The sequence below is a fragment of the Octodon degus genome, unplaced genomic scaffold (assembly GCF_000260255.1).
Source record: "Octodon degus isolate 3935 unplaced genomic scaffold, OctDeg1.0 scaffold00026, whole genome shotgun sequence".
Lineage (NCBI taxonomy): Eukaryota > Metazoa > Chordata > Mammalia > Rodentia > Octodontidae > Octodon > Octodon degus.
The window spans coordinates 13,396,763-13,407,487 of NW_004524602.1; the positions used below are offsets into that span (position 1 = coordinate 13,396,763).

General features: G+C 48.9%; 1 protein-coding gene across 10 annotated transcripts in view; it reads right to left on the reverse strand.

The window, feature by feature from the left end:
- The window catches only part of Tln2 (talin 2), a 433,269-nt gene that overhangs the window by 85,817 nt on the left and 336,727 nt on the right, over window positions 1-10,725 (reverse strand). For all 10 annotated transcript variants that reach the window (XM_004628856.2, XM_023712443.1, XM_023712434.1 and 7 more), the window contains 3 exons: window positions 10,418-10,557; window positions 3,876-3,969; window positions 2,015-2,104 (listed from right to left, as the gene is read on the reverse strand). In XM_004628856.2, coding sequence (XP_004628913.1) covers window positions 2,015-2,104; window positions 3,876-3,969; window positions 10,418-10,557 — 324 coding nt within the window. The remainder of the gene's footprint in view (window positions 1-2,014; window positions 2,105-3,875; window positions 3,970-10,417; window positions 10,558-10,725) is intronic.

Consider the following 10,725-nt stretch of genomic DNA (forward strand, 5'->3'; position numbering starts at 1 on the left):
CTGTCCCACTGACCTTAGGGCCTGTCCCCTTCCCCTGGCACCATGTTTCTGCTTTTATCACAGGAGCTTTGTAACATAATTTCAAGTCAGGGATTGTGATGGCCACCGCCTTGACTTTGTTGCTCAGAACTGCCTTTGGTATTTTAGGACTTTTCTGATTCCAGATGACTTTTAAGATTGTTTTCTCTAATTCTGTGAGATATGCTGTTGGAATTTTGATCAGAGTTGTACTAAATCTGTATAATGGTTTTGGAAGTATGGCCATTTTCAATATACTGGTTCTGCCTACCAAAAGCAAGGGGTATCTTTCCATTTTCTGATATCCTCTTCAACGTCCTTTTCCACAGCACTGTATTTTTCAATGTAGAGCTCTTTCACATCCTTTCTTAGATTGATTCCTAGGTATGTCATGTTTTGGATGCCATTGTGAAAGCTGTTGTTTACCTAATTTCTCAGTGAGTCTGTCATCACATACAGGAAGGCTATTGGTTTTTGAGTGTTGACTATGTATCTAGCCATGCTACTGAATTTATCAAATGTAGTAGTCTTTTAGTGGAGTTTTTGGGGGCATTCACCTGAGCAGCTCTCCTTGAAAGAAGAGCGACTGTCTCCATCTTGACTGAGCCTGACCCTATTTCCTCGTACTGTTATGCACAGAGCTGGCCAGGACTGCTGTGTATCCTTCAGTTGGCCTTAAGCAATGTGTAGTGGTCTAGCTGAAGTGCTGGTGATAGTCTTTGAAGGTGGCATGTGTGTTTCCCTGGTAACCTACACCTGCTGCTCTTTAATGTGAGCCGGGTCGAGACAGGACGGTAGAGCTAATGCTCCACAGCGCCAGCTGGGATCGAGCCTCGAGACAGAGGCCGTGACTTCCTGGGGCTTGAAAGGCTACACCAAAGCTGAAGCACCAGACTTACCAAAACATTAGATACTATATAACGCAGATTACTCTCTCTGCATATCGCAGAGGTAAATTTAGGTGACCCACTTAACTCAGCTCACAATGATCACCTACTTCCCACAATTCTCAGTCAGTCTTCCTCAAGCCACTCCCCCACTGAATAAAAACCGGGTGAGGCCCTGGGTCACGCTCTTGGTTCCAGAAAGCCATCTTCATGGCTGGACTTAGAGCCCCTTGACTCCCCGATGATTAAAGATATAATTTAGTGTCTTTATTTTCACCGAGGGTTGCATTATAAGTGGTAAATTGGAATCAACTTGATGGGATTCCAAAAACGTAACTTTGGGATTACAAATATTGGCTTCTTGGACCGAGACGAGGACCTGGAAGTGTCTCCTACATTCTGTGTAGCAGATCAGATACACTGACATTCTACCTTACTCCTCACTCTGCATTCTTCTTTAAGAATAAACCCTTTCTTGAGATCTGAGCATATGAAACACACGTACTCCCATACCCCATCAATCCATTATGCTACAAAGATGCTGGACTGAGGAACTTCTAGTCTTGCACAACACAAACCAAGCCTTCCTGATGTCACCAGTGCCTGTACTTCCCCAACACTAATGTGAAAGTGATACACATAAGCATCCAGGTGCAAAGCTAGAAGGCAACAGCTCAGTATCCATTTCTTTCACCAATATGTCATGGTCACTTTCTGATTTTGAGATTTCCTCAGAAGACACTGACAGTGTTTCACAAGAGACGATTCCCCCCTCGACCTCCTGTTGCACTAAGGAGTCTTTGTAGGCTTTCCCCATCAAAATGAACACAAGGGATAAAGCTGTATTCTTCCCAGAAAACAGGGCTGAAACCTGGCGCTTCTGAGGAATGCATAACTCAGATTTACCCATCAGAAACCTGGAGGTGGAGGCTAGCAAATGGCGTGTAGTAGACCCTCCAAAGGACTCTGATACAGCAGAAGGCTCGAGAGGCCCCAGCAAAGGGATCCACCCCAAGGCTTTACACCACACAGCGGCCGCTGGTCGATGCCTGTGAAGCCCACGTCAACCCTGCCCCATACTGAAAAGCAGCTTGGGCTTCTGGGCTTACCTTGGAGTTTTCCATCACGCTCTCGATGCAGTCAAAGTAAGACAGGTCACTAACAGGCTCATTAGGGTTGTCCAACATCCCCTTGACAGTCTGCAAAGCAGAACACAACTTAAAACGTCAACTACAGGAATGCAGCAAAAGAGACTCACCACAGAATGCCAGCCACCAGCCTGCCCTCACCATTGAGGACTCCAGGAAGAACTGGTCATGTACTGGGACTGTAGGAAGACCTTAGATCACATGGACTTCTACTCGGCCAGGACTGACCGGGGCAGGGGTCATTTCAGGTTAGCTTTGCAGAGGTGAAAACCTCGTTTCAGTTCTGGAGAACCACAGCATCTACAGAATGAGTTCGCCATTTTCTTTTGTTTTAAAGAAATCTTAATGCAAGGCAATATGTTCATGGTAAATTAACGTAATTTCTCTGCTGGAGAGCTCGAAGGAGTTTAGATCCCAAGGACCCACTCACTCATTTCTTCATAACTAATAAGAACCTCCAGTATGTGCATTTGGGAACCTTCTAAGGAGAAGGCATGAAAGGTGGTGGTAATTCTGCAAGGACGTCCATTGGGAGGGCTCGTTCTGTTTTTATTTCTCAAAGGACAAGAGGAAGATGCCCATGCTTGACTGGGTCCCCGTGAAGGAAATGGATACAGCCAGTTATCTCTGTCCCTGAAGCACTGAAAGTCATCACCAGCTTCCCTGCTGCTCATCAGCTGCGCGGGGGCCGTGGAGGGGACAGAGCCTGGGGATGGATGTGCTCAGCCTTCCCTACCCAGAGACCAAGCATGAGGACCCAGCACAGCCCACAGAAGAGCATGCCTGAGGCACGCAGGAGAGGAAAGTAATGGGAACCGTGGCGCTCTCCAGTTAACGATGCCAAAGCAAAGGGGAGTGAAAGAAGGCGCCCATTTCCATAAAGACCCCATGTCACTCCCTGGCTAGGATGAGCAACATTGTTTTAGTGTCAGAGATCATGAGGCAGCTGTAACTTTGGCAACGAAAGCAGCACAGCACCGAGTGCGTCTCCCCCAGCAGACCTTGTGCAATCAATGGCAAAGGGGAACAGAGCAGACTAGGGCAGTGACGGGGCCCATGTAGGACACACTGCCTTCAGCCATGTAAGGACAAACCTGTCCTCACTTCCAGCTGGGCACCATGGCCTGCCACCACTGTCAGATGGCCTCAGACAAACACTTCAGAAGCTGCCTGGGCTTTCCCACAGTGCCTGACCCAAGCCAACGGACCCAGAGCCGAAGGAGCACCGGGGATAACCAATCCACTGGTGAGGGCAGGCTCCCCTGGTGAGGCCCGCTTTGCATTCCAGTGGCCACACTGGTTTTGTTTGAGCACACCCACGTTTTCAGCATTCATGGAGCTTTTAATTATAAATCCATGACTGAGGATAAACTGAAAAGTACCCTCAATTAAGACTGAGGCCACGAAGACCCCCCAGCCTCCTTGATTCTGGTGTCATTCTTGGTCCTCTCTGGTCCCTACGTTACAGAACGAAACAGACGAGAAAACTGTTTGTGACACTTGTCTCAGCTTCTGTTCTCCTGAACGCACCAGAATCATCTTTCCAGTGAGGCCAAGACTGAGATCCGCAGCCCACACCCAAAGCACAGGTCTTTTCCTGTTTAAAATACAGCGTCCTTTCACAAAAGAAATGCTAGGCTGTGGGGCAAACGGAAGCCAGGACAGCAATCCCTGCAGATCCAGCCTTCTCCGGTTCCTACCTAGACTGGATCTTTGTCTCCAGCATTCTCTCAGGAGAGGCACAGACACAAGGACAGAGGCTGGAAGCACAGGGGCACAGCCTCGGTCTGGTCCTCAGCAGCGCCTGCAGGGAGGGACCCACCTCGAGTTCCCGCAGGGCGTTGTCACACTCCTTCTGGCCTGGGGCCTGCTGGGTGCACAGCGTGATCAGCTGGTTGATGCTCTCGGTCACTGCCCTGCAACGGGAAGACGGTGACATGTTGGCTTCTTTTACAGACTCTAGTCATTTCTCTCATGGTGCTTAGCAGGTCCACCAAAGACACAATTTAAGTCAGCACCTAGGGGGTCTCCATGAGCCCACTCTCACAGGCCCGAAAGAACCCCAAATTCATACTCAGGACAGACAAAACGAGAAACCCGACCTTTCTCCATCAGTCACTGGATCTCTCCTCACAGGCACTACTAGTTCACTGAGGACTGGTTTTTGATGCACGTCTAAGAAAGCACTCCCAAACCGCAAGGGTTTCCTACCACCACTGCTCGCAAGCTCCTTTCTTAAAAAGTGTATACAGGCCTGGGGAGATAGCTCGGCGGTCTAAGCACCTGCCTGGCAAGCGCAAGGACTGGGGTTCGATTCTCTACCATATGCTGTGCGGGCCCTGGAAACCTGGGCACACAGTGCCAGCTACTGAAACTGGGTGTGCTAGTGCATGCCTGTAATCCCAGTGCTCGGGAGGCTGAGACAGGAGGATCTCTACAAGTCTGAGTTGTGTAGTGAGACCCTGTACCAAATAAATAAATAAATAAATAAATAAATAAATAAATAGATAGATAAATAAGAAATTGAAGGAAAAAAAAGCTTATATGGGTGATTAAGATGACCTAAGCAAGGGTGTTTTAGAGAGCTTGGCATATTTGGTACTGGGGTGGGGGCTAGTGTTCAGGATTGAACACGCACTGACTTACATCTTCAGTCTTTTAAAAAATTTTTATTTTAACATCAGGGTCTCAGCATGTTCCCTACACCATCTTTGAACTTATAAACCTCCTGCCTCAGCCTTCGAAGGACCGGGAGTTACAGATGTGCACCACAATGCCCAGCTCATACTGGACATTTCTGCAACTGAAGACAAGGAGCAAAAGGTGCCTACAACTTCGAAATCTCTTTCTCAGCGAATTCTGTCTAAATGCTCTGAGTGGCTTTCCCAAATTCCTTCAAATAGCTATCTTTTCTGCGTTAACATGCCGAGGGGTACATAAGTGCCTGCTGCATGATTTCATGTGTGTTTCTAGGCTTTCAGAAGCAGCCTAGAGTCTTCCCTATACCACAAGAACTTCACCCTTGGATAATGCAGAAAGTGATGCTCATTTTGAATTTTTTTGGTAAGATATGCGACGTGGGCTGAAACATCTTTTCTTTACATGGAGTCCAACTGCTCCAGCCCCACCTGCTGAAAAGATTTCTTTCTGCCCTCAACTGCTTAGTCAGCTTTACTGACAATGAACTTTCACATGGTCCTGCTGCTAGACTCAGTGCTGTTCTGTGGACCCATCTAGCCTTTCACCAAGATCACATTCTTGGTTACTGTTGGGTGAGAATAAACCCTAAGCACAGAAATTATCATTGTCTGAGGAAACAGATACGCTGATTTTATCATTAGACATTGCGCATGTGTTAAATTATCACACTGAATCCAAAGAATGCGCACACTATGACATGTCAGTTAAAAAAGAACTTGTGTTTTATAAAAGTAAATGTGAGAGAGAAAACGTGGGGGGAGGCTACAGATAAGGTGCAGAAACAAGGCTGAAGGCCGTGTCCACCCAGGCCACCCGAAGCCAGATCCATGGCCCTTGGTGCAGGCCCAGGAAGGTGCTGACTTCTAGTCCCGTTTCCTAACTACCTCAGCTCACAGGTGACTTAAGACAAACAAGACACAAATAGTGTGCACACCACCGTTGATCACGAACACCGTCTAATAGAGAAGAAGACTGCTCATTTTATTAAACTGACTTCACAGTGTCCTACAGAATATCAAATGAGACGTTACATGCTGCTGCTGGGACACAAGGGCAGTCGGCCTGCCGGGGTGACGCAGTACGGCTTTCCATTTTAAATACAGCTAGGGTGATGGGAAGAAGGAAAACGCTTTGGAATTCAAGAAAGAATCCCAAAGTAGTTTTTATGAGTTCGACTCTGGTGGCTGGTTTATGCGGGAGGTGCACTAGGATGTCACCCAGAGCCCTGCATTCTCTGTGGTATGAAACAGAACAGAAACAATGGAGACTGCAAGATGTTCCTGGCTCTCACAACTGGTAGGCCCGGTCCATGACATACAGAGCGGATGCATCTTCACGCAGTCAGACTGTGCTGAGTTCTTCAGAGCAGTCTCCAGGCCCACCTCAGAGGGGACAGACTGGTGACCTCACCGCTGTAGGTGGCAAATGCCCTCCCCTGCAACAAGTGACCATCTGGAATGGATTTCCACATGTCACAGACGCTGCCCACTTCTTTCTCCATAAATGTGACTGCTGTTTATTATTATTGTTTTTAACCTTAGTTTTTATGTAAGGATTTTCCCATTGAAAATCTAAATGTTTATAATTGGGGGATCCAGAGCATACACAGTTGTGGGAAAGTGGCCAGGTTTCCTATTCTTTCAACATTCTGTAGATTGGATTATCTGTAAGAACGTCAGCAAGGCATCTGGGTCTAAATGAGTCCCTCGGCGGATGGATTCACAACCAACCAGCATTAGTGAAGATCCTCGTAACTCATCCTAAGAGTCCAGATTACACAGACAAACAATCAACTAAGTGGGCCAGAGTCAAATGATTATATATACTTGACAATGAAATATAGCATTTTTATGTTTTAAACTACAGTAACTCAAACCAGTAAAGGCCTGATTAAACAAACCTACATTTCCCAACAGTTTGGGGGCCATTAAAAGTCATAATGTGCCTCTTATTATTGTCACAGGCTATCCAAGATAAGTAATTATCACACAATTTACAAAGTAGTATAAATAGTATAAGCCCAGGGCTGTAAAACTAAGCATATGTGTATGCACAGAAAACCAACAAAAGGACACATACAGAATGTGAAAAGTGAGTACATAATGTTACTTTTTAAGGAAGAAATGTGGTACAACTAAGAAGGTATAATTTGGTCAATTTACTCTGTAACTTAAAAATGATGAACATTAGTAGGGGCTGCATTCTATGTAAAATCAACTATGCCCGATTTAGTTATTCTTACTTTTTCCACAATTTTTTTTTTTAAAGTTCAAAGTATTTTTAAAGATTTGATTAAAAGGTTAAAAGACAGTAACTTCAATTTATAGATTAATGCTTCCCCCAGTCCTAAGCTTCTGGCCCACAGCCTCGCACGGAGTCACCCTCTGACCCTCTGCCCTTTTTTACTTTGAGACAGAGTCTTGCTGAGTCACTGAATTGCTCAGGTTGGGCTTGAATTTGCCATCCTCTGCCTCAGCCTCCCAGAATATTGGGATTATAGGTATGCACCCCCAAACGTAGCTAGACACAACTTATTCTTTGTCTATGCATATTTTTAAAACTGGGAGGTTTTAAACCCCAGGGGTTAAAGGGGGCTTTCTAAACTAAAGGCCACTTAGTGTCCAGAGATACTGAACCGATCCAGCACAGTTGGACAGCTTTGGCTGCGTCTTTTAGGTACATGTGGAGCTGGGGAGTGGCAGGACACTCGATGCTGTTCAGCGTCTATGAAGCAAAAGAGATCACCTCCCAAGACGCTTGGAGAAGAAAGCCAGCAGGGTAAGGGCTCCCTGCCAGAGGGGAAAAGGTCTTCAGAGAAGAGCTGATCCAATCCGCCAAGGCTTTCCAGGCTCTGGTTATGCCCAAGGAATGGAGCCAGAAGAATAACACACCTCAGTCTCCCGGGATGGCAGCCTGCTTGCAGCGTAGTTGGAGAAGGAAGACAATGAGACTCAGGACATGAAGAAGTGGCACCCAAGAGAGCGGGTGTCACGACACAACAGCAGGGAGCACAAGACTCCAGGCGGAACAAGAGGCTCAAAGAATGGAGGGAGTCACAGAGCACACGGAAAAAACTCCCTCAGTGCAAGGGAAGAGCTCGGTGGGGACCGACAGAAGGATGGTTGAGATGAAGGGGAGGGAACACTCGGGATGACAGCAGGGTCCCCGCTGATGCTCTCTGCTTCACACAGCAGAAGCCTGGGCTTCCTGCTCCTTGCTAATCATCCTTTCTCCCAGTCTCGGAAGAGGGGAGGAAGCCTGCTCAGCAGGAACCTCAAAGAACCACCAAAAGGGAGAGGAGCCCATGGAGGCTCCAAGGGAGACCTCTGGAGACATCAGGGCAGCCAGAAGCAGCCTGGTAGTCTCTCTGGTTCATGTGGCAACGGCGTGGGCACCACTGGCCGGTGAAGGTGCTCACTGGCAGGGCTCATTTGGGGTTTCTTTTGCTATACTCACAGGACATCAGGCCAGTGCCTGGCGGGGAAAGGCGGCCCAACGGCTAAGGGTCTCTGTCCGCATCCAACTTAGCGCCTCACTGGTTAAGCAGGAGGAAGATCAGCTGGATTCAAGACAGGACACCGCTTCCTCTTCCGGGCAGCGCATGCCAGGACTCGGGGGTCCCCGTGGGGCCTTAGGCTTGGAGGCTGAACTGAGCTTTAAGGAAAGACATACTTCGGTTTTTCTTCAGAGGCAAACCTCCTTTCTCACAGCAAGAAAGTTGCAGAGACTGTAAAGAGCAGGGGTTTGAGACTACTGACAGCAACAGGGCCGGGCTGAGGTGGGGACAGGCACAACAAACACCCCAGTAAGGGACTCCAGGGAGAATAAGAGCATGAGGGGGGCCGGGGAGATGGCTCAGTAATAAGCGCTTCCCTGGCAAGTACAAGGGCCTGAGTTCAATCCCCGGTTCCGCTGAACCCCGCCCCAGCAGCGCTTTGCATCCCAGCAGGAGCTAGCCTGACCTGCCCAGCCAGGCTGAAACTGCCTGGGGAAAGCACTCCAGGGATCCGAAGTTGCTAAAAGGTGCCAAGAAACTGGGAGGAAACGCCAGAACCTTCTTGCACCAGGCCTACATCAGACAATTATTTTCATAAGAGGAATTCTCAAGGCTTGCCTGGCAGTAAAACCCTCAAGGGCCAACCAGATAGCTCAGTGGACTAAAGTGCCTACTTAGGCAGGCGCAGAGACCTGGGTTCGATCCCGGCCCTGGGGTGCGCTGAGATGGCAACTGAGATGGTGTGGTGGCGCAGCCTCTAATCCCAGCGCTTGGGAGGCTGACAACAGGAGGATCACTACGAGCCCTTCTATGTGGTGAGACCCTGTACAAAAATACATTAAAACAAACAAACAAAAAACAACCCTCAGGCCATAACTCCCTCAGCTGCTCATAGCCTTGACAGAGCCCCGCCTGGGCTCCAGGTGCTGTCACCTGTGCCACCACCAGGGGGCCTGCAGAGGCCTGGAGTCACACTCCAGCACCACAAGTTCCCCAGCAATGACACATGGCTTTTAAAAGGCCAGGTCATATTCTCCCCTTCTACCTGCAGTTTCGGCAAGTGAGCAACATGTTTGAAAGTGATGAAAAAAAAAAAAAATGAAGACAATGAGAGCCATCTGAGTCAGTCCAGATACCTGGAACCGATCGAGATCTCATCCACCATGTGGGGACACATGCATCACTAAGCAAGCCTGAGAAGAGGGGACGTGGGAAGACAATTTTCCAGGCCCCTAGTGGCTCGCTGTCGTTTGCAGCTCACACACATCACCTGTGACTACACAGGAGGAACTCTAGGGCTCGCAGGGGAACCACTCTGATGGTGCCTGACCCTGCACCACACTGAAATAAAAACCAACATCACTGGCAGCCGAGAGGAGCCAGGAGATGGCTGTCAGCACCAGACAGCTAAGGGCGACGCGGTTCAGTCTCTAAGTTCAGACCGGCCAGGCAACAGGAGCAATCTGCACCCCACAAAGACCTCCTGAGACCCCCCTCTCATCCTGGTTGTCACTGCCGCTGCTGCACTAACCAGAACTCAACTGTTCCTTATTGATGGAAAGTGCCAGGGCGGTGGGCGGGAGAAGAAACAGTGCTACTTCCCCAGGAGAGAGCCACAGGAAAGGATGACTGCGAAATCATGCCCAACTCAGATGCACGTTTTCAACGAGCTCAAAGCAACTTGCTCCCACCGCCAGCCACCCTGTGCATCCTGCACTGGAGCCCTTCCACACGTGACAGATGGAACACGCAGAGCTCATTCAGACACCAGCTGGCGCCACAGGCCACATAGGTGCTTCCTAAATGCCTGCGGAATGGCTCTGGGGCACTGCTCTCTTCATTTCGCAGTGTTTTCTGATTTCCTTCTCAACAAGCACATGGTGCTTTGCATACACTGAAAGCTGTAAGACCATCTAAAGAGAAATCTACTTCCATCTTCTTGTTTACAAGCCCACAGAGGCCAAAGCCTAGGCGAGCCCTGCTGTACGAGCAGGGAGGAAACAGGAGTCATGGGAATGAGACAGTTTAAGGAAGAGCCCAGGCCCCGTCACTCGGACTCTACCTCAACAACAGGAGGGCAGCACCGATTCCTTGTCCCGCATGGGTAGTGGGGGCCGGTGCCTCCTTGAAGCCGCGCAGGCACTGCTTGAGCACCGTCGCATTCTTACCTCGCCGCTGCAGCCAGAAGGTTTTTTGCATTAGGCGCTCCTGGATCTACGGAGAGAGACTTGGCAGCTAACAGCAGCTTGCTGGATGCCATGGAGATGTTCTTGAGATTGCCTATCACCTGGATCTGGTCTTCCTTCGTCTGCGAAGTCAAAAGGGAGCCGGCGTCATTAGCAACTGTCTTTCTCCTAGGGAGCATTTAGAGGGCTAGGCACAACATCCTGAAGGGCAGGCAAGTTATCTGTTTAGATCACCTTAAGCCCTATCCGTCTGCAGACACCTAAGTCACTGAGACACGGACTGGTGTCTG